Below are 23,483 nucleotides of genomic sequence, written 5' to 3'. Positions count from 1 at the left end.
GAACAAATATTCTGTTGATTGGATCTGAAATGGCTGCCGCATTTGAGCGCGCTGCCGTCTTGACCAGAACTAGAAAAGAAGTGTCATTGCCAAATGATGTTTGATCTGTGTCTAGCCACGCAGTTGCCGTAGATAGAGTAAAACTGTGGATAAGCACACATCCTTGAGGTGCACCAGTATTGACTGTCAACAAGGAAGAGATGTTAATTCTGACCTGCACTGACTGTGGTCTCCTGAGAAAGAAGTCAAACTTCCAGATGCAGAGGGTGGTAGAGGCCCAGGTTTTGGAGTTTGTTGATTTGTACTGGGGGTTTGATGGTGTTGAATGCTGCTCGTTAATCAATAAACAGCAGCCTGATGTAGATATTGCTATTGTCCAGGTGATCCAAGGTCAAGTGGAGAGCCAGTGAGATTGTATACATGACTCTGAACTTCTTTTTCCGGCACTGTTTTGTTGGATATTTTCCCAGTTCTTGGCACAAGACCCCACATGTTGTTGCAAGAAGCTGTGGAATCTATTGGGCTGGATGTTACTTGGGCTTTGTTGAGTCTAGTGCCAAGATCAACGCTGGGTGATCTGGATGTATTCAATATTCTTGTAGTTATTCTTTATAATAGTGGTTTCCTGGATCTTGATGGCTTGCTAGGAGAGTTTAAAGTGTAGATGTGGGGTCTTGTATCCCATATAGGCCAGAAAGAATTTCTTCCCTTTAGAGAACCAGATGGGATTTTGCTTCAGTTTGTTAGTTTATGTTTCTAGGTGATTTGCACTTGTTTAACATTCCAGACAGAATATCATCATAAGATAGGAATACTACTTAAGGTACTGGACTAGGTTTAGTTACTAGTGGTACTTATACCAGGGAACTAAGTGCCAAAACATTACTTTAACATATTTTTAAGTTTTGCCACTTATTAGAGAAAAAACATTAAAGCATTATTAAATTTTGCTTTCTTTTTCATTGTTATAGGCAGAATTAATCAAACTCACAATTATCACAGAACTCTATCATGTACCACTAAATGCTGTCACAGAAGTTGTATCCCTGCAAGAACAATACATGCACAATGCAATTCACCCACGTGAAACACTTGGGAATTTTCTAAAAGATGATAAGCTCTTTCTTCTTCACATGCAAATAAGTCAAACTGACAATGTACAGTTGTAATCTAATTATAGAAGGAGACTGGAACTGATGTATCATCATAGATCTTCCACTGCATTTCATGTCAAAGCTAATTAGATGATTTAAAATCCAATATAAAAACCCAATATTATTTAGTGCTGCTTAATGATATTTCAGTAGGATTCCTGGAACAGACCTTTGCTCTTGCTGCTTCCTTTGTCTCTTCATCCATCCAATCTAATTCATCTAGTCGATGATCAAATGCATGTTTAATGTCTTCAGCCAGTTGTTGTACCTTATCAGAATAAAAATAACCATGGTTCTGTAACATGAGGGCTTATTTGCATGATAATTCAAAAATATTAATTTAATTTGTTGTTGGAATCTCAATGGAAAATAAAACTTACTTTTATTTTGCTGGAAGATGAAAAGTATTCTTCAACAAAAAGGGCTCCCAGAGCCATCCCAAACTGCTTATTGGCTTCGTTTAAGCACATTTTCCCTAGATCAGTCTTTTTCTCTGTGCCATCCAACTCTTTAGAGAAGTCGTGTATTGCGTCTCTGAATGGTGTGGATAGGTGTTCACTCAGAGTAACTACAATGCGCCACATCATATAATTATGCAGAACCCTGAAAGTACAGATGTATGACCACATATATCAGTGTTATACCTCAATGGATGCCTTCTGCATGTTGCTTACTTATGTTGTCAATATTTTTACATGACGGCCACAATTATCTATTCAGAGTCACATACAAGTGAAATGTTTGGAGATTTAACATGAGCTACATTTTTTCAATCCTCCCCTCCACCTTTTTACTCTGACTTCTCATCTTTTTTTCCAGTCCTAACGAAGGGATTTGGCCCGAAACATTGACTGTACATTCTTTTCATTAGATTCTACCTGGACTGTTGAGTTCCTCCAGCATTTTTTGCGAGTTGTCTTCTTTGAATTGGGAACTAGATCCTTTAGTGGTTTTTAGTTAACAGGATTGGTTCTGTAGGCTTGGATTATTTCTTATACCTCCCTTCCTGTTTTGGGTCTCAGTCTCCATCCCAGGAGACAAATTAACCACTGATACAAACCTACAGATTTCCACTTCAACCTACACCTCCTCCCATATTGTCTCCCCCAAGGACACCATCCCCTTTTCTCAGTTCTCTGACTCTGCCACATTTCTTCTCAAGATGTGATTTTGTGCTCTAGAACTTCTTAAAAGTCAGGAAACATGGTTCTACTCTGGCCTAGTTGATGGAGCCCTCGCATGCACTTCCATTTTCCACACATCTATTTTCACAAACCCCTCCCCTCCCTCTACCTCACCACCCACTCTTCCTCACACAGGAAAGGAATAGAGGTCACATGGTCCTCAGCTATCTCCCACTAGCCTCAGCGTACCATCCTTCACCACTTCTGTCAGCTCCAATGGGACCTACCGCCAGCCACATCTTCCTCTCTCTCCACTCTTTCTCTTGTTTCTGCAGTGGCCCATCTCTCTGTGAGTCCCTCACCTTTTCATCCCATCCCACCCACTTCTCCCTGTTTCCTGCCACTTTTCACTGTAATTGTGGGTGATGCAACAGTTGTCCCAACAACATCTCCGTCCCAACAACATTCAGGTACGAGAAAAGCCCATCTAGGTGAGGCAGGGACTCATGTGCACCTCTGCCAATATGATAAATTGTATCTTACGCTCGCAATGTGTCCTCCTCTATATTGGCAAGACCAAATGTAAACCAGGTGAATGTTTTGCAGAGCACCTTCACCTTGTTCACAATGGTCAGCTCAGGCTTCAGGCTACATGTCACTTCAACTTCTCTTTCATTCCCACACTGATCTGTTTGTGCTGATCCTTCTCCACAGTCATAGTGAGACTACATGTAGACTTGAAATCCACAGCCCAATGGTATGAACATTGACTTTTCCAAATTTGGGTAACCCACTCCTACCAGTCTACCCAGGCCTCTCTCCCTTTGTCCAACTTTTCCATCCTTCTCTGCTCTCCCTTGCCTAAATATTGCCTGCCCTAATGACAACTGCTCTACGTGTGACTGCAAGAAACTGTAGAGAGTTATAAACAGCGCCCGATACATCATAAACCAGCCTGTCCTCCACAGACTTTCTCTACTTCAGTAAAGGAGTAGCATTTACCCCGGACATTCTCTTCTCTTCCCTTTTCCATTAGCAAAAGATACAAAATCCTGAAAACATGTACGACTTCATGCTCAGTGATAGCTTCTACCCAGCTGTTATAAGACTACTGGATGGTCCCTAGTACAATAAGATAGACTTTTGACCTCACGATCTACCTTCTCATTATCTTGTACCTTGTTTAAATACCCAGATGGTACCTTCCCTGCAGCAGTTACACTTCATTCTGCATTCTGGTATTGTTTTACTTTGTTCTACCTGAATGCATTGTGTAATACTTTGATCTGCATGAACAGCTTTTCACTAAATCTCGGCACATGTGAAATAATAATCCGATTCTGATTCAAATTTCTGTCAGTATCCTGACCATTCCCTCCTTAATCAGCTCCAAGTGCGTGTTTTTTTCTCTCTTCTTCTTGGCGTTCAATTAACACTTATTTGCCTCTGTCTCAGGGTTCAAGGTTCAAAGTCAATTTATTATCAAAGTATGTGTATGTTACTGTATATTACCTTGAGTTTCATTTTCTTACAAGCATCTACAGGAAATAAGAAGAAATACAACAGAATTTACAATAAAAACTATGCATAAACAAACAAAGGCTGACAAACTACCTACTTTGTACTTGCAAAAGAAGACAAACTGCAAATAAAAGGAATACTGAGAATGTAAGTTGTAAAGAGTCCTTGAAAGTGAGTCTGTAGATTGTAGAACAGGTTCAGAGCAGTGGTGATTGTAGTTGTCTATGGTAGTTCAGGAGTCTGATAGTTGTAGGGTAATAAGTTTTCCTGAACCCGGTAGTGTGAGACCTAAGGTTTCTGTACCTCCTACCCAATGGTAGTAGTGAGAAGAGAGCATGGCCTGGATGGTGGGGATTCTTAATGATCAAAGCTACTTTCCTGTGGTAGTGCTCCGTGTAAATGTGTTTAATGCTGGGTGGGGATTTGTCTGTGATGGACTGGGTTACATCCATCACTTCCTGTAGTCCTTTCCATTCCTGGACATTGGTGTTTCTATACCAGGCTGTGATGCAACCAAAGCATCACACAGAAATGCTGGAGGAACTCAGCAGGATAGGCATCAGTAACTGTAAATGAAAATGAATAAAGTCAATGTTTCAGGCCGAGACCCTTCCTCGGGACTGAACAAGAAAGGGGGAGATGCCGGAATAAAAAGGTGAGGGGAGGGAAACAAGGTGAGCTGGAAGGTGATAGGTGAAGCCAGGTTGGTGGGAAAGGTGAAGGGCTGGAGAGGAAGGATTTTGATAGGAGAGGGCAATGGACCATGATGGAAGGAGGAAGGGACACAGGGGAAGGTGATAAGCAGATGGGAAGTGGTAGGAGGCCAGAGTGGAGAATAGAGGAGGGGAAGCCGTGGGAATTTTCTTTTTACTGGAAGGAGAAATTGATATTCAAGCCATCAGGTTGGAGGCTACCCAGACGGAATACAAGGCGTTGCTCCTCCACCTTGAGTGTCACCTCATCTTAGCACAAGGTGAGACCATGGACCGACACGTTGGAACAGGAATGGGAATTGGAATTAAAATGCTCCGCTTTCGTTGGATGGAGTGGAGGTGCTCGATGAAGCAGTCCCCTACTTAACAATGGGTCTCACCAGTGTAGTGGTGGCCACATTGGGAGCACTGGGCACCATGGGCCACCCCAGCAGATACGCAAGTGAAGTGTTACCTCACCTGGAAGCACTATTTGGGGCCTGAATGGAGGTGAGGGAGGAGGTGTATGAGCAAGTGTAGCACTTGGGCCACTTGCATGGATAAATTCTGGGAGGGAGATTAGTGGGGAGGGATGAATGAACAATGGAGTCCCAGAGGGAGTGATCCCTGTGGAAAGTGGAGAAAGGTGTGGGGGCAGGGGAGTAAAAATATGTTTAGTGGTAGGATTCCTGTGGAAGCTGCAGAGTTTGATGTGTTGCATACGGAGGGGCATGGGGTGGTAGGTAAGGACAAGAGGAGCTGTATCACTCTTAATGCAGTAGCAAGATGGGTGAGTGCGAACGTTCGCGAAATGGACGAGATGCAGGTGGCGGCAGCATCAATAATGGTGGAAGGGAAGTTGCATTCTTTGAAGAAGGAGGACATCTCTGATGTCCTGGAAAAGAAAGCCTCATCTTGGGAACAGATACGGTGGAGGCAAAGGATCTGAGAAAAGGAATTGCATATTTACAGGAGATAGGGTGGGACAAGTTATCGTCAGGATAACCGTGGGAAGTAGCAGGTTTATAAAAGATGGCAGTTGCTAGTTAGCAACTAGTTAGCATATTCTGTACTGTGCATCTATTGAAATTTGGCAAAGTTTGTGAAGCCATACCAAATCTGAGCAAACTTCTAAGAAAGTAGAGGCACTGCCATGCCTTCCTTGTGATGAAACTTATGTGCTGGTTCCAGGATAGAATCAGAATCAGGTTTATTATCACCGGCATGTGGTGTAAAATTTGTTAACTTAGCAGCAGCAGTTCAATGCAATACATAATATACAAGAAAAAAAGAAATAAAAATAATAATAATAAATAAATAATTTGATTACAGCATACTTATATTGAATAGATTAAAAATCATGCAAAAAAACCAGAAATCAGTTCCTCTGATATGCCGACAAGAAATTTACAGTTACTGATGCTCTCAATCTCTGTTCCCCTAATGAGGATTGGCTTATGGACTCCAGCTTCTTCCTCATACAGTCAATTTTCCATCCTTCCCTTCAACCAGCTGCCTCCACTTGTTGACATACTGCCCACACCCCCCATCCCATTCCACCTATCATTTACTGGTCTCTGTCTCACCTCCTCTCTACTAGCTAGTTTCCCAATCCAGTCCCAGTCCTGACACAAAGCCTCAACATAAAAAGTTAACAATCCCTTTACCTCCACAGAAGCTGCTTGGCCCGCTGAGTTCTTCCAGCAGCTTATGTGTTTTGCAATTGGATTTGTAAATTTGGCACTTCATAATACTGCAAAACTCTAGAGTGGCTTATTGCATTTTCTCAGTAAGGATTAAATCAACTAGTATCAATGTCTCTGAGTTATCCTGGGAACAAATTGGCTTCCGCCCTTGTAGCCACAGCTCATTGTCAGGGTTCACCAAAATCCTTTTCATGGATATGCAAGAGAAGATCTCCCACTGAGAAATCTATGCCTCTAGCAGAGGAGCTTAGAAGGGAAAATCAGTGTGAAACAAGTAGACCCAGTAATTATACTTTCCCTGACTTTCAAAGAGAGATTTTGGCTTGATGCTTTTCAAGTCAGTCTGAGAGGACTTGACAGGCTGATTTTCCTCCTCTTCTGCCTTTGTGACTCTACAATAAGCATGCAAACCCATCGCCTTTTTTTTAATGTAACAATTCATATAGGTGCTTGAATATAGTCTTCTCTATCCCCTTTCAATTCAGAAAACAGATTTTGGATCTAATCTATTGCCACATCAAAGAAAGACTTTATCTATCAAAACTAGCATTTTTTACTTTGAAGCATAAATATTCCGTTGGCAATGAATTGGTTAAATTGGGTCAAACTGTGAGTCAACGTCAGCATTACCAGTGCAACGACTGAATCAATTCAGAGTGAATTTGTAATAAGTTTAAATCACTTGTGTATTCAGAGGTTCTGTTTGAGTGTAAACACTTGGAATTATCATTGATGGCCTGTCATGGAGAGTGAAAAACAAATACAACGCTTCACTGTAGGCTTGCATAATAGGAACTGTATACCTACTGAAATATCAAGCCTTTGTAAATAAACATTATCATTTTTATGAGTCAAATATATTAAATTAACTCCAGTGTCCATGGCTGTCTCGTATTTAACACTTGTTAAATTCATTTTGTTCACTTCTTCCTATCACATAGCTACTGTCCTTTACTTTGAATTGTAGAAGCAGACGGCACGGCATTGTGCACTGACTCTAATGGGAATCATGCCAAAAGCACACGCAGCTGACACAGATCCTCATCAGTTTCTTCTCGGCAGGGATGGTCTGAGATAATGGTCATTATGGAAACTGATGAAGTTAATCCGAAAAAAGGACCTCAGGGAGATTCATCCATAAATTTATACCGAAAATGCATGAGATAACTATTATGAGTCAGAATGCTCCATTACACTGTATTTTTAAAAGAAAATCCTTCTGCTATCAGTCAGTGGAATTGGAGGTGGGTCAAAATCCAAAAATATTGAATTCCTGTAAAACATGTTAATTTCTGGTACACCAGAGCAACGTTTATGGCCGAGTTCAAAAATGTTTCTGGAGATAATATTTTACTTGAATATGCTAATACAATCGTGTGCTTCACAAATTCCTCGGCTCAGGAGCTGCATGCTGAATTTTACCAAATTTCAGGAAAACCCTGCAATTAAGGTGAGGCAGGAATGACCAGCTCATTCTTTACTTGTGTTTTATTGATGGGATTGGCCACTGTTTGAAACAAAACGAAACATGTCCTGTGATCTTGCCGATAATGTCATCAAAGACCCTATAATCCGTTGTATCTACAATAAAACCATTTTGATCCTCCAGTAATCCCTGTATTCCATAATCTTCCAAATTATACCATATTTAAAAATTAGATAAAGATTAGCTTTATTTGTCACATGTACTTTGAAACATGTGCCATATGCGTCAACGACCAAAACAATCTGAGGATGTGCTGAGGGTAGCCCGAAGTGTCTACATGTTTCCAGTGGCAACACAGCATGCCATCAACTTACCAACCTGTACGTGTTTGGAATGCAAGAGGGGAACTGTAGAATCAAAAGGAAAAGAGTGTGGACACAGGAAGAATGTAAAACTCCTCTCAGACAAAGGCGGGCACTGAACCCGGGTACCGGCCCTGTAATAGCATTATGCTAACTACTAGGCCATCATGCTGCCTCTCCCTGTCCTTTTTATAACCCCCATTGTTTTAACACAACATTGAGAAAATTGCTTCCTCCCCTTTCAACTTTCCAGGATGACAAACAGTTCAGATGGAAGGTCATGAACCTGAAATACTGAGTCTGTTCCTTTCCTCATGATATTACCTAATCTGCTGAGTATTTTCAACAGAATTTCTAATCACAATCTCTGCTTGGAGGACTGTGTTCGGTCTGGCCTCTTTATCACAGGAACTATGTGGATACTATAGAGAGAGGGCAGAGGAGATTTATGAGGACATTGCCTGGATTGGAGGGCGTGCCTTATGAGAATAGGTTGAGTGTACTTGGCCTTTTCTCCTTGGAGCGACGGAGGAAGAGAGGTGACCTGATTGAAGCATTGATCATGTGGACAGCCAAAGGCTTTTTCCCAGGGCTAAAGTGGCTAACATGAGGGGGCATAGTTTTAAGGTGCTTGAAAGTAGGTACAAGGGGGATGTCAGACAGAGTGGTGGGTGCGTGGAACGCACTGCCAGCAAAGGAGGCAGAAGTGGATACGATAGGGTCTTTTAAAAGACTCTCAGATAAGTACATGGAGCTTAGAAAAACTGAGGGTGACGTGGTAGGGCATTTCTAAGCAATTTCTGGAGCATTACATGGTCGGCACAACATTGTGAGTTGAAGGGCCAGTGATGTGCTGTAGATTTCAAAGTTTCTACTTTATTTCATATGTATGTTTGCAAGAAGTTAACATGTGACTAGTTAACCTCAGGTGCTCCTTTCCAGTGAGCTGCTCTATATAAAGGTAGGTGGCATATGTGTTTTACCTGCTGTTCTGACCTTGACCTTCCTATGACTTACTTTATTAATTCCTCTCCCAACCCCACTCTGCCATGTTTTTTTCCCTCAGTTATGCTTTGGCCAGCCTCTCTGCAAGTTTCAGGAAAACTTTCTTTCACCCCTCTGCAGGAGTACACACATATAAGCTAAATGTGGAACTTTTAGATACTGTCAGCAGTTTAACCTTCTGTAGTTTAATCTTCAGAAATCAGTCATCTGAGAATTTCAAGTATTTACAAGTCATTTTTTTCCGGTTTTGGTGTGCAGTTATAAAAGAATTTGTATTAGAATTCCAGGTACCACTTAATGATTTCATTGGTTCTAGAAATTCTATGTTTGAATTATCATTTCTTCAGATGGTTAAATTTCCACACTTTTTAAATAATAAAATGTAATTTTAATTTGTGTTTAAAAGTTCGTGATAACTCAGCTTCTGCCTTAAAACCTTGTGTGATCTAATCTCTACTCCATGTTGTGTAAAATCTTTAAATATAGTTTACTTCTTGCGTTGCTGCCTGTGAGAGTTCTCAAAAGATTGTCCACCCAGTCTGCTGAACGACATGCAACAGAATTCAACAGAGCACTGGGAAAGGTGCAGTTCATGATATGTACAGGCCAAATACTTCACTTGGCTGTTGACAACAAATTCTACACAATAGAATTTAAAGACATCCCTATCTTAACACCAAGTATTGTTTGCGTTTAAAATAATCTAGAGGGTTATGGATAAACTGACTGCTTTTTGTGATGTGGACGCTTTGCTAAGTGTATGTTAAAGATCTGAATCTAGCCCAGATGACTTGGAGTATCTGGGCCGTCATATTTGGCCATTTTACATCTACCTTCTTTTGGGCATTGCTTTTCCTTTTTATACCTTTTGTTGCCTTTTCGTTCTCTTTTCCACATTTCCTGTGTTGGCCCCGATGCTAATTTGAACTGCACATCGACTTACACATGGTCTAAATCCCTGTGTTCATGTGTCTGTCAAATGCCTTTTTTAAAATGTTGTTGTTGCATCTCAACTTGCTTTCTATTTGAATGCACATTCTGAAGATAGGATATGTCATCAGGACCGGATGAAATATACCCCAGGCGACTGTGGGAAGCGAGGGAGGAGATTGCTGAGCCTGTTGCAATGATCTTTGCATCATTAACAGGGTCGGGAGAAGTACTGGAGGATTGGAGGGTTGCAAATGTTGTTCCCTTGTTCAAGAAAGGGAGTAGAGATAACCCAGGAAATTACAGACCAGTGAGTCTGACTTCAGTGGTGGGCAAGTTGTTGGAGAAGATCCTGAGAGGCAGGATTTATGAGCATTTGGAGAAACATAATCTGATTAAGGATAGACAGCATGGCTTTAAGGGCAGGTTGTGCCTTATGAGCCTGATTGAATTCTTTGAGGATGTAACAAAACACACTGATGGAGGTAGAGCCATAGGTGTAATGAATATGGATTTCAGTAAGGCATTTGACAAGGTTCCCCATACAAGGCTCATTCAGAAAGTAAGGAGGCATGGAATCTAAGGAGACCTTGCTTTGTAGATCCAGAACTGGCTTGCCAACAGAAGGCAGAGGGTGGTTGTAGATGGTTCATATTCTGCATGGAGGTCGGTGACCAGTGGTGTTCTGCAGGGATTTGTTTTGGGACCCTCCTCTTTGTGATTTTTATAAATACCTGAACGAAGCAGTAAAAGGGTGGGTTAGTAAGTTTGCTGATGACACAAAGGTTGGTGATGTTGTGGATAGTCTGGAGAGTTGTCAGAGATTACAGCAAGACATTGATAGGATGCAGAACTGGGCTGAGAAGTGACAGATGGACTTCAACCCAGATAAGTGTGAAGTGGTTCATTTTGGTAGGTCCAGTTTGAAGACAGAATGTAATATAAATGGTAAGACTTTTAGCAGCATGGAGGATCTGAGAGATCTTGGGGTCCGTGTTGATAGGACACTCAAAGCTGCTGCGCGGGTTGACTGTGTGGTTAAGAAGGCGTTTGGTGTGTTGGCATTCATCAACCGTGAGATTGAGTTCAAGAGCTGTGAGGTAATGTTACAGCTATGCAAGACCTTGGTCAGACCTCACCTGGAGTACTGTGCTCAGTTCTGGTCACTCAACCTATTCTCATAAGGATGTTGCCTGGCTTGGAGGGAGCACCTTATGAGAATAGGTTGAGTGTACTTGGCCTCTTCTTCCTGGAGCAACAGAGGATGAGAGGTGACCTGATAGAGGTGTATAAGATGAAGAGGGGCATTGATTGTGTGGATAGCCAGAGGCTTTCTCCCAGGGCTGAAGTAGCTGACACGAGGGGGCACAGTTTAAGGTGCTTGGAAATAGGTACCGAGGGGATGTCAGGGGTAAGTTTTTCACACAGAGAGTAGTGGGTGCATGGAATGCACTGCCAACAGTGGTGGTGGAAGTGGATACAATCGGGTCTTTTAAGAGCCTCTTGGATAGGTACATGGAGCTTAGAAAAATAGAGGGCTATGCGCTAGGGAAATTCTAGACAGTCTCTAGAGTAGGTTACATGGCCGGCATAATATTGTGAGCCATAGGGCCTGTAATGTGCTGTAGACTTCTATGTTCTATTAATATCCAAGTTGCAATAACCTGATTTTTGCTCAGTGCTTTCTTCTTCAGCTGCATTTCCATTGAATCATAGGCTGTGGCCAATACCACTCTCACATTGCCAATATAAACTTGATGGATCTACAGAGATAACCCTCGGGAAAGCCAGAATTAGAAATGGCTGCAAGGGAGTTGTTGCTAAGATTCAAAAGGTCAACAGCAATGCACTGTCATTTGCAATTTCAGTGTCTGCAATCTGTGTACTGAAATTTGGGATAATAATTTTGGAAGGGAACACAATCCAAGCTGGATTTTAAATAAGTGATGTCACTTCATAAAATAAATTCCAGTTGTAGTTTTAAGAAGGGACAAGAGCTGGAAACTTGACCAACCTTTGGTGGCTCCTGAAAGTTTGCAGGTGGCATAGCAAAGGGTTCACTGTGAACCAAAGAAAAAGTGCACTGTTAAGCATTTCATCCCATTATGCCCAATGTCATAATAAAAACAAAAACATCATTTGCTCAAATTATTTGTTTTTACAAACCAATTATTAAGTGATGGCAGTGAGCTCAGTCACAAATAATAGCCTTGGATGAACCAAGCTGGCCAACTTCACATCACAGTAACACCACAGTAGATACATTTCTTAATGTCAAAGGAATCAAGGCTTAAAGGAAAATGTGGATACAGGCTTCCGAAAAGCATGGTCATGTTATCACCTTCACTATATAACATAGCATCATGTTACTTGTCCGTGGCTCTTGTCAATTGCTGACTTTATATGGGACGTGAAATGGTTACTTCACATATAGTACCACATTGGATCGGGTATCAATACAAAATGATAGGAGTGTGTGTGTGTGTGTGTGTGTGTGTGTGTGTGTGTGTGTGTGTGTGTGTGTGTGTGTGTGTGTGTGTGTGTGTGTGTGTGTGTGTGTGTGTGTGTGTGTGTGTGTACTCAACCTAATACTGTGAGATGAAGAATACACCGTGCAAGGATTCAGCAAACGACATCTGTAGATTAGAGTGAAAACAAGTTGGGTGTTATTCTTGCTTTGCACAAAATCCAACCTACAAGACGAGGAAGGAAATATAGAATGTACTTATTAATTTATTTATTGAGAAAAATGATCCAGTATTGCATGTATTTTTTTGGAAAAAGTATGTGAATCTCTGGGGTAATGCCCTCTACAAAAGCTATTTGGAGTCAGGTGTTGCAATAAACGAAATAAAATTGAAGGTGTGGGTTGTAAAGCTGCTCTGTTCTATAAAAAAGACACACAAAGTCAGGTTATTCACAGAGCCTGACCTGTTTGTGTGCACCATACCTTGAACAAAACAACTTTCAGAGGACCTTGGCGGAAAAACTGCAGAGATGCACGAAGCTAGAAGAGGCTACAAAAGCATTTCTAAAGACACGAGTACTCATCAGTCCACAACAAGAGAAATTGTCTACAAATAGAACAAACTCAGCACTGTTGCTGAAGGAGGTGAAAAAGAACCCAAAGGAATCAGCAAGAGACCTGCAGAAATCTCTAGAACTTGCTGAAGTCTCTGTTCATGTGTCCACCGTAAGGAAAACACTGACCAAGGATGGTGTTCATGGAAGGGCACCACAGAGGAAACCGCTGCTCTCCAAAAATCACTGCTGCATGTCTCAAGTTTGCAAAAGACCACCTGGATGTTCTACAACTCTTCTGGGACAAAGTTCTGTGGGCGGATGAGAAAAAAGTTGAGCTTTTTGGCAGAAATGCACATTGCTGTGTTTGGAGGGAAAAGGGCACTGTACACCAACACCAAAACCTCATCCCAACTGTGAAGCACGGTGGAAGGAGCATCATGGTTTGGGGCTGCTTTGCTGCCTCAGGACACGGAACAGCTTGCAATCATTGAGGGAACAATAGATTCAAAATTGTGTCAACACATTTTACAGGAGAATGTCAGGGTAGCCGACCATCACCTGAAGCTTAATAGAAGTTGGATAATGCAACAAGACAACGATCTGAAAGACAAGAGTAATCAATAGCAGAATGGTTTAAAAAGAAGAAAATTTGTGCTTTGGAATGGCCGAGTCAAAGTCCTGACCTTAATCCTGTGGAAATGTTGTGGAAGGACCTGAAGCAAGTAGTTCATGCAAGAAGCCAACATCCTAGAGTTGAAGCAGTTTTGTAAGGAGGAATGGCCTAAACTTCGTCCAAGCCAATGTGCAGGACAGACTAACAATTACTAGAAATGTTTGGTTGAAGTTATTGCTGAACAAGGGGGTCACACCAATTACTGAAAGCAAAGGTTCACATACTTTCTCCATAAGTATATTTAATATTGGATAATTTTTCTCAATAAATAAATGAACAAGTATAACGTTGTTGTCTTATTTATTTAATTGAGTTCTCTGAATCTAGTTTAAGGACATGTGAAGATCTGATCACATTTTAGGTCATATTTATGCAGAAATAGAGAAAGTTCTACAGGATTCACAAACATTCTAGCAGCAATGTACATCCTTGCTGAATATATTTAATGACATGGCCTCCACTGACTCTTGAAGTAGAGAATATCAGTTTCACCACATTCTTGGTGAAGAAATTTCTGTTAAAGATGGCATATCCAATATTCTGAGGCTGTGACTATTGTTCTGGTGTCTCCAGTCAATAGAAAATCTTTTCTACATCAAGCCTATTTGTCCTGGTAGAACTTAATAGATTCCTGTGAGATCCCTTATTCTCTATTCCAATGCAGATGAACATAATCAAACCAATCTCTGCTGATAAGCAAGTACTGCCGTTGTATGATACCATCGAGTAAAAACTGTGAAGCAACCCGCCCCCCCCCCCCCCCCATCATAAGAACATTCATCCTCAGAGATGGAGACCAGGACTGTCACAGACACTGGAATGGGGTTTTAGCAAAGACCTGTACAGCTGCTCTGTGCAAAGCAACATACACACAATGATAGAGGAACTCAGCAGGTCAGGCAGCATCTATGGAAATGAATAAACAGTCGATGTTTCAGGCTGAGGCCCTTCTACGGGGCTGAGGAAAGATCCTGAAGAAAGGTCTCGGGCCGATACATGGACTATTTATTCATTTCCATAAATGCTGCCTGGCCTATGGGCTTCCTCTAGCCTTTTGTGTGCATTGCTTTGGATTTCCAGCATGTTTCGCATGTTTATGCTCTGTGCAAAGCCTTTTTCAATTTAGTCCAGCATACCTTCTGCAAACCTGGATATGTTACTGTTAGTCCCCTTGTCCAAATTGGGGGCATAGTCAAGTATCCCTGCCCATCTCTCTAGTCAGAGTCTGTCCCCTGGAAAATGACCATTTAACTCTTACTCTTCTCCTCTTGTTTGTCAAACAGCTCTCGGCACATGCCAGCATATTATCCTCAAACCAATGTACACTGGATTCTGGTTAACTGGGACACATCAGGATCAGTACATTTTGGCCCATTTAGGCACTTGACCCAGTTAACCAAAGTTTCATGGAAATAGTTAAAAGGATATAAAAAAGACAAACTACCATTTAACTGAGTAACAACTTAGGTATTTAAATGAAATACAGAATAAATTAGGATGTGATCAATACTACTACAGTACCATAAAACTGTGTATTAGTGACACAAGTGTGTGGTTATGGCCCAAGTGGAGAGGAAGAGACACTAAAGCGGAAGAACAGTTCATTGACTTTTAATATGAACTGTGCAGGAAATAAAGGAAGAACAATAAATGTTAGGTCAACAGGGCCGTTAATTAAAACTCTCAGACTGAAAGCTAATGCCAACACTGCAGCTAGGAAGCAGTAATTTAATACTAACTGAATACTGCTCAATCTAAAAGGTCGTCTTTCCTGGAACAAGGATAAAGGAATGCAGGGAGCGTAGATGTTGCTGTGCTTTTGCTCAAGCCTTGACAAGAATGGAACGAGTGGGACGGAGTAAATACCACCAGAGTGAAACACTAATTAGCTGGAACTTGCATACTCATGAGCATGATTGTCAAATCCTGCAGCCCACGTGCCAGAGCACCCCATGGCAGCTTCCATGATTGTGACAATTAGTCCCTAATAGTTATCAATGGAGGAATTCATCTTGTGTACATGTTCTGTTGATTGACTGTAAATGATCAAAATCACCACAGACACCTAATATAGTCAATAGGCGGCCTTTATACAATCCTCTCAATGACAGCATCCTCTAAATTTTCACTTTCATTGTAACATTCAAGATGATTGCTGATACCTTCACTTTTGGCCTGAATGCTTGGAACCACAGTGAGCAAAACATTTCTGAATTGTCTTACTTTACTGCTTATTTCTTGCCAACTATCAGAGACAAAGCTTTTTGAACACAAGTGCATGCAACTGATTCCTGTCCCAAATAAATGAAGAGATCCCAGCTAATCTTAATTAGTTCTTTAAGAGTTGTCGCAACAAGTGGCTGCCCCAATTTACTGATGGCCCAATTCTCCAGAATCCACTGTACTTTAATTTTTCATATTAATCTCCTAATTGGGATTTTACTGAAAGCATTTGGAAATTCAAAAATACCACATCTGCTGTTCTTCCTTCCCTATTCTGCTAGTTACATGTTCAAATAAAAACTAGATTTAGTAAGCATGAGTTCTCTTTCACAAATCGAAAGTGACTTTGTCCATTTCAGTTTATGTTTCCCACATGTTCTGTGATTGCATTTCTATTATCAATAGGTCGGACACTTGGATAAAGGGGAAAGTGGGGGGAGGGGAGAGCAAAAGACATTGTTTACGTTACTCATTGCAGATTGATCGAACACACACAACCCCTGATATAGGAGCAGAATTAGGTAATTTGGTCTATCGAGCCTGCTCTGCCATTCCATCATGGCCATTTTCCTTAAGACCATCATTAGAAACAGGAGCAGAGTCAGGCATTCACCCCATCAAGTCTGCTCCACCATTCCATCATGGCTGATCCCAGATCCTACTCAACACTATACACATGCCTACTTGCCATATCCTTTGATGCCCTGAATGATCCGGAAATGATCGACTTCTGCCTTAAATATACCCAAGGACTTGGCCTCCACTGTAGTCTGTGCCAGAGCATTCCATAGATTCACAACTCTCCAGCTAAAAAAAAATTCCTCCTTACCTCAGTTATAAAAGGCTCAGCATTATCACCTTGCTTTTATATTCTATTCCCCTTGAAATAAATGGCAACATTGCATTCATGTTCTTTACCATAGATTCGACCTGTGAATTAATCTTCAGGGAGTCTTGCATGAGGACTCCCAAGTCCCTCTGCACTTCTGATGTTTGAACCTTCTCCCCATTTAGATAATAGACCACACTATTGTTCCTTTGACCAAAATGCATTTCCCAACACTGTATTCCATCTGCCAATTCTTTGCGCATTCTCCCAATTTGTCGAAGTCCTGCTGCAATCGCATTTTCCTCAGCATTACCTCCCCTTCCACCTATCTTTGTATTACCTGCAAACTTTGCTACAAAGCCAGCAATTCCACTATCCAAATCATTGACAAACTGGCAGCCAATCAGAAAAGGCCCCTTTTATTCCCACTCATTCCTCCTGCCTGTCAGCCATCCCTCTATCCATGCCAGTATCTTTCCTGTAACGCCATAGGATTTTATCTTGTTAAGCAGCCTCATGTATGGCACCTTATCAAATTCTTGGTAAGATGTTCATTCCGCAGACCTTCATCACAGGAATCACAGACAAAAAGTGCTCAAATGAAATGCTGTTCTGTACAACCCTCCACCCCCCACAGACCTGCAAAGAATAAGCCCCCTATTCCTTCCACCCAGTTGAAGAGGTATACCAACTGTACTGCATCGTTGCCGCAGGGATCCCCGCTTATGCAAAGGCTGGGAGGTTTCTAGCTCAGGCAGTGCCGCCAGGGACTGGGAGGAGCGTGAGGGATCAGGAAGGTCCCTTACTTGGCAAATGGTGAGTGGCTCCTTCCAACCTGAACTGCTAATGCGTATTTAGACCTTTCGGTCCTGTTTCAAAACACCTTTTGATCTTTTTTTTATTCCCGTTGCAGACAACTCACTGTTGTCACTGCATTTTCATACAGCTGGAAGAGGACAGCAAAATCATTCTTCAGTGCACTCTGACAGAAACCAGTCGACCATTCCAGAGGACAAAAACTTGGGATTGGTATCGAAAGCAGAAAGGATACAGAAATGATGCAAAGGGAGAGACTAATGCACAGAAATAAGATTTGCCTTTTAGATTTTTGAGTCTTAGTAAAATGGCAACATCATGTTTATTATCTTGAGTGTAATTGAATGCTTTCTGTAATGACTTATCTGAGTAAAGGTAATAGCCATTTATTTGAAATGGCTATCAAACTGCTGTGAAATGTTCACTTCCTGTGCATTTGTAAACCCTGACATGTATTAAGGGTTTTATGGTTTCTTTTTTTTTATCTTTGCGGATCCAATGCAAACAGCTCAATATAATGAACTGGAGCAAGCCCATAGAATAAAAGCAAAATAGCATGCTCATTTAGTTTTACTATAAGTTCTGACTAATAGCACCTGCACCATGTGGAATCAAGGGTGGTGGGGGGGGCAGCTAAAACTACAAACCACAGTGTTTCTCTGCTTATTATTTTGCTGTGCAACTCCTTAAATGATTTAGGATCTATTAAAAATGTGAAAACCCGATGAGCCAACACAGTCAGAGCATTAAATTAGAAGTTTTTAAATTCGCAGTCTGATTTGAAAATAGTTTTTGATAACTCCATGAAGTTCATAAACTGGCTTGCTATGAAATGTGTGGAGAAAGGTGTTACGGCATATTCTGGAGTTACAGATTACAGAAAATATTAATTTCAGTGGAAACCATTCTTCAGATTTGAATGTGGATTGTAAATTGAATTTAAAATGCAGCCCAGAACAATGGTCTTCCTGAAGCTGCCGGGGCTGATTGCAAACCAGAAAATGCCCGTTTACCTGAGATGTCTGCATATGCATGAATGCAGCTAAGAGACAATGGTGATTAACATTCAATCTAGGGTTCTGGAGTGTTGGTGTAAAGATATAGGTGTTTGAAAATTATATGCAACTCAAATGAAGCATTGTCAAACCAAAGTATTGAAGTAAATGATGTCATTGTATCTATTGATATTGTATTGAGTTAGCATCGATGTTAAGAGTATAAAAATGTGATGTACTTTGAGTTCAGGAGGCCTCTTCTTCCAAGAGTATTACCAGTACAATTCCTGCTTGTCTAACTGAATAAAGACTTCTATGTCCACCAGCTTCAGTGTCCTCTCTGGTGACTTCATTCACAGTCACAAGAAAAGGATTTTTCAGACATCTGCAGTTAATCCCTGTTGTATAAATGCACCTTAACTCCCTTTCCAGTTAAACTAAGGTGTAATGTACACAAATGTAGAGAAGGCTACCTATTCTATTGGTAAGTATCTAAAAACTATCTCAAATTCTATATTTTTTCCTAAATTTAATTCTGTCACTACAGAAATATTTGTCACTATAGACAAATCCAGTGAAAGTCTATGGAATAAGTTACTTAACCCATTTGGAAGGAAGACACATCTGCTGTATACATTGTAATAATCCTCAATTTGCTCATAGGTTAGATTTGTATCCCAGTTACTACTAAGTTTATTGATCATATTTTAAGCCCATTAAATATATAATTTACAACAAGTTCAATATAGTAACAAGATGTTGAAAATTGACAAGAGAATCATTGAAATTAGTTTACATAAAATTTAAACACATCCCACATTTAAGGTACACTTTACCTTGGAGAAGTCTTTGATATGAGTTCTGAAACTTTCTGCATGTAATCAGTGGCAAGCACAACAATTTCTTCATCCTCTGAAAAATTATCATGAAATATTCTGTGTAGTAAATGTTTCCACTGAATCTGTGAAATTAAATGAAAGGTCATACCTGGATCAGTAAGTTGATTTAAAGGTGGGGCGAATCATTTTACTTTACAAACACTCAACAAAGGCTACTCACGGTTGGTGCAATGCGCTGTAACTCTCTTAAAGTGATTTTGTTGTACATGGTATTGATGTCTCTTCTTACAGAATCAGACTCAGAGATTGTTATCTTCATATTTTTGGGGGAAATAAATGAAGTTAGATATTTCCATAATGTGAACTGTTGTAAGATATTTTACTTAAATTGATCTATTAGTTGCACTTGAACAATAAAAAACACAAGGGCAGAAAGAACGGTTGGCAGGTTGCACTTGTCTCTGACAGATATTGCTAAAGAAGCAACAGATTAGAATCAGAATCACAATCAGGTTTAATATCACTGGCATATCGTGAAAATTGTTATTTTGCAGAAGCTTTACAGTGCAGTATATAAAAACTATAAATTACAATAAGAAATATACATTAAAATTTAAATTAAACAATGAGTGAAAATAGAGCAAAATAGTGAGTTAGTATCATATGTCTAATCTCTCATTGAGAATAAGTTACTTTGGCAATTCAAGTTCTATCTACTAATTTTACCATCCTTCCTATTGATTCCTGCATGGAACACAACATCTGTGAATGAGATTTGTGGGCAGTTTTCTCAACACTGATCATTCTTTATGGCTCCTTTTATTTGTGGAAGTCGTAATGCTTGCAATAGACATAAATGTACATGCTACGCGGAACTGCAGTCCTATTTCTTTTTTCAGAATTTAGATGTAACACCCCCACAACAATTTTTGTTTGCACTTTTTCCCGTCATCGTTTCATTTAATTCCATTTTTTTTCAGGCAAGCTGTTTGCTGAATTGGTCTTTTTCTAGAACACCTTGAGTACACAAATCTCTCCAGAGTGATACAGGTTTATTGAAATAGATTAGAATCATACGTAAACTATTCAAGAGTTCGTTCTTTAACAGTTTGAAAAGAGCAATCCGGTGGCCCCCTCCCAGCTTCTTTTTAAATGGCCCTGCAAATATTTGTTCTAATTTCCTTTTTTATAGTTACTAATGAATTTACTTCCACTGCTTCATTGTGCAGTGAATTCCAAATAGGTAGATTCAGTTTTGAGAAATGCTGGGGGTTTTGTAACGTTGGTACTTCCATTGTTGTTTCTTGTGCCTTGATAAACACTTTGTCTTTCCTACATTCCTCTTTTACAGATCTCAGTAAAGTTTAATCGTAATTGACTGGTCTTTGACTGTAACTTTTCTTTGTATTAATGACAGCCTCAGTTTGATCTAAAGTAGTAAATGGCAGTCAGTCAATCTGCTGTAATGTCAAGACTAGAATTGAATATTGATTTTCACGAGAGTTTCATAACCTAAGTTCTAACACCATTTGGTATTGGATCCGAGCATTTAGACTGTGTACATTATTTATAACCTATTTTTGTAGTAATCCATTAGCTGCTTCCAAAGAATATCAGTTATGACTGTAATTAGAAGTAAAACAGGCATGATAAATTTAAAATAAATCCCTGTCAAAGGCTGACAGGAATTCAATCAGTTTGGTGTTTTACTTACGTTTGCCAATTGTATCTCCAACTGTAATATCTCTTCTGTCTTCTTTTTGGCATTATCTCCTCCAAGAAGGTTTACTAATTTCTCCATCAGGTCTTTATATGCAATTAAAATCTGTACAATATAAAATATAAGTTGACAATATATCAGCTGAGTTTCTTTTCATAATATTTTGCCAATGTTACAAGTTTTTGTCTCCTCCAAATCAGAATGTATAATTATTCATCCCAAGAGTAAATTATTGAGATTTCAATTGATTTTTTTTTCTTCTCTGAAGGATTTTCTGCCACTTTTTCACAAATCAATAAGAAAACATTGTTTTGCTGCCACAAATGGAAATAGATAATAGAAAAGCAAACAAGAAATGACTGAAACAACCTACCTAGACCGTGGCACTGTGTTTATTGGACAACTTAAACTATTTCCTTACTTTTCTGGGATATTACCAAAACATAGAGAAGAATCCATGATTTATCTACTACAATTTTAATGTTATACACATAAAAACTCTTAACTATGAATCTGTCAACTTCTGTAATCCAATAAAGGGGGGGGGGGCAGGAAAATGAAGGATTCATATTCTCAGTGGTGAAGCACAATGAATTGACAGTGCCAATGTCGATTCTGACACCCAAGTTTGAAGGTAGATTTTTCGTTAAAAAACAGCAGGTAAACACTTCGCTTGACCAATTCTTATAAATGTCTGAAATGGGATAAGACTGGGGCATTCTAAAATGACTCTTTGTTTTCCAAGAAACCTCAGGAAATGAAATTCAAGCAAAAGACCTGGAATGATAATGCATCATGAAATTCACTTCAGCTGGTGTCACCGCTGGTAAGGAAGACCTGCTGGAAGGCCGAAACTGACATTTACTGGTGAAAGAATGGGGATTGGTAGCTTTATTTTTAACTGGAGATCAGACAGTACCTGATAAAGCTAAATAATAATTGGATGTCAACTATTGTTTGTGCAATTAAGGTTGGATATTTATTCCTGTAAGTGTGGCTTTCGTTGGAAGACTGAGAGCCATTGCATCTTTCATCATTAAAAGAACTTCAATTCAGTCAGTGCAGCGATATACACAACATGAAAAAGTTAAATCATTTCAACCCACTGTCAATTTCATGCTGAAAAGTCAGAAACTTGAGGGAAACTGAAAAACACACAAAGTAAAAAAACATAACTGATTTTCCTCCACTTATATCCAGCGAAATACCCAGCAGAAAGAAAGGTAAAATAGCCCAGAGCTCACAACTGAGTTGCATCCGTTCCAATCATAACCCTAAACTCAGCCATTCCAATGAACTTCCACAAGAAGCATTAGTAAACAGTGAGGAGTAGGTTTTCTAGTCCCTTTGCATTGTGACATTTCCCAGTCTCTCACCATTTAAAAAATAATGAATACTCATATTTTCCTGTAATTTACCCCATCTATCAACGAAGAGTGCTTGGTCATTCTGCTTCTGATATCACTTTTAGGCCTCTGCATCCACGTCATCTCTCACGGTTCCATTTCATCCTTTCGGCCACTCAAACCCATTCCCACATTCCACATGATCGTGGATGATCTTTTGCCTTAAGCCCTTTTTCTGCCCTACCCAATATGCTTTGGCTCTTTTAATATCCAGTGATCTATCAATCTTTGATCTGAATACAATCAATGACTGAGGTAGAGAATTCCAAAGATTCACTGGCCTTTGAAAAAGGGAATTCTTCTCTCCGCAGTCCTAAATATTGTTGAGATTGTGCCTTTTGTTCCAGATTTCTCAGTCAAGGGAAACATCCTCTCTGTATCTGCTTTGTAAAGCCTTGTAAATATGTAAAATGTTTCAATGAGGTCACCTCTCATTCTTCTAAATGCCAGAGATTCAATCTCTCAATCTCTCCTCAGATGACAGCCCCACAATTCTTGGAACAAATCTGTTGAATTACTGCACTTTCTCTGTAGCAAGTACAGCCTTTTGCAGACTGAACACTATTCTTCAGGTGTAGTGTCACCAAGATCCTGTCACAGCCACGGATTCGGCAGCACAGCAGATACGGATATTGCACTCGTAAATATGACCGCGTCAGCTAATTATTACTTTGTGATAGTATTTAACTCCATTCATTCCGTCGTGGTATTTGTCGAGACTTGGACAGGCAGTTTGCTGCCTGCACTCCGCCGTGCCTGGGAAATCGGTCAACTCCACCGACTCTGAAGACTAGCGGTGTTCGTTGTATTCTTAGTTGTTCTGTTCAGCCGCAGTGTCGGCTTCGTTCACCATTTGAGTGTCTTAGCTAACAGTCCTGTTTGGCCTAGAGTTTATTGTTTTCCCTTTAACACTGTTCACATTAAAGTTTGTGAAATATCAACCTGCTTCAGTGTCTCTCACTCTGCACTTGGACCCTAAACCTGTTACCTTTGCGTTTTATTCTGACAGGAACGTACAAACTGCATACTTCCAAAAGT

General features: G+C 40.2%; 1 protein-coding gene across 1 annotated transcript in view; it reads right to left on the bottom strand.

The window, feature by feature from the left end:
• Window positions 1-23,483, bottom strand: part of LOC132378426 (endothelin-converting enzyme-like 1) — a 122,361-nt gene that overhangs the window by 43,901 nt on the left and 54,977 nt on the right. The window contains exons 3-7 of the mRNA XM_059945337.1: window positions 21,034-21,144; window positions 19,540-19,632; window positions 19,317-19,441; window positions 1,535-1,757; window positions 1,324-1,422 (exon numbers count right to left, since the gene is read on the bottom strand). Coding sequence (XP_059801320.1) covers window positions 1,324-1,422; window positions 1,535-1,757; window positions 19,317-19,441; window positions 19,540-19,632; window positions 21,034-21,144 — 651 coding nt within the window. The remainder of the gene's footprint in view (window positions 1-1,323; window positions 1,423-1,534; window positions 1,758-19,316; window positions 19,442-19,539; window positions 19,633-21,033; window positions 21,145-23,483) is intronic.

Source organism: Hypanus sabinus, chromosome 2 (assembly GCF_030144855.1).
Source record: "Hypanus sabinus isolate sHypSab1 chromosome 2, sHypSab1.hap1, whole genome shotgun sequence".
Lineage (NCBI taxonomy): Eukaryota > Metazoa > Chordata > Chondrichthyes > Myliobatiformes > Dasyatidae > Hypanus > Hypanus sabinus.
The sequence above is the reverse complement of the archived record's forward strand: the minus strand, read 5'-3'. Positions and strand labels throughout refer to the sequence as shown.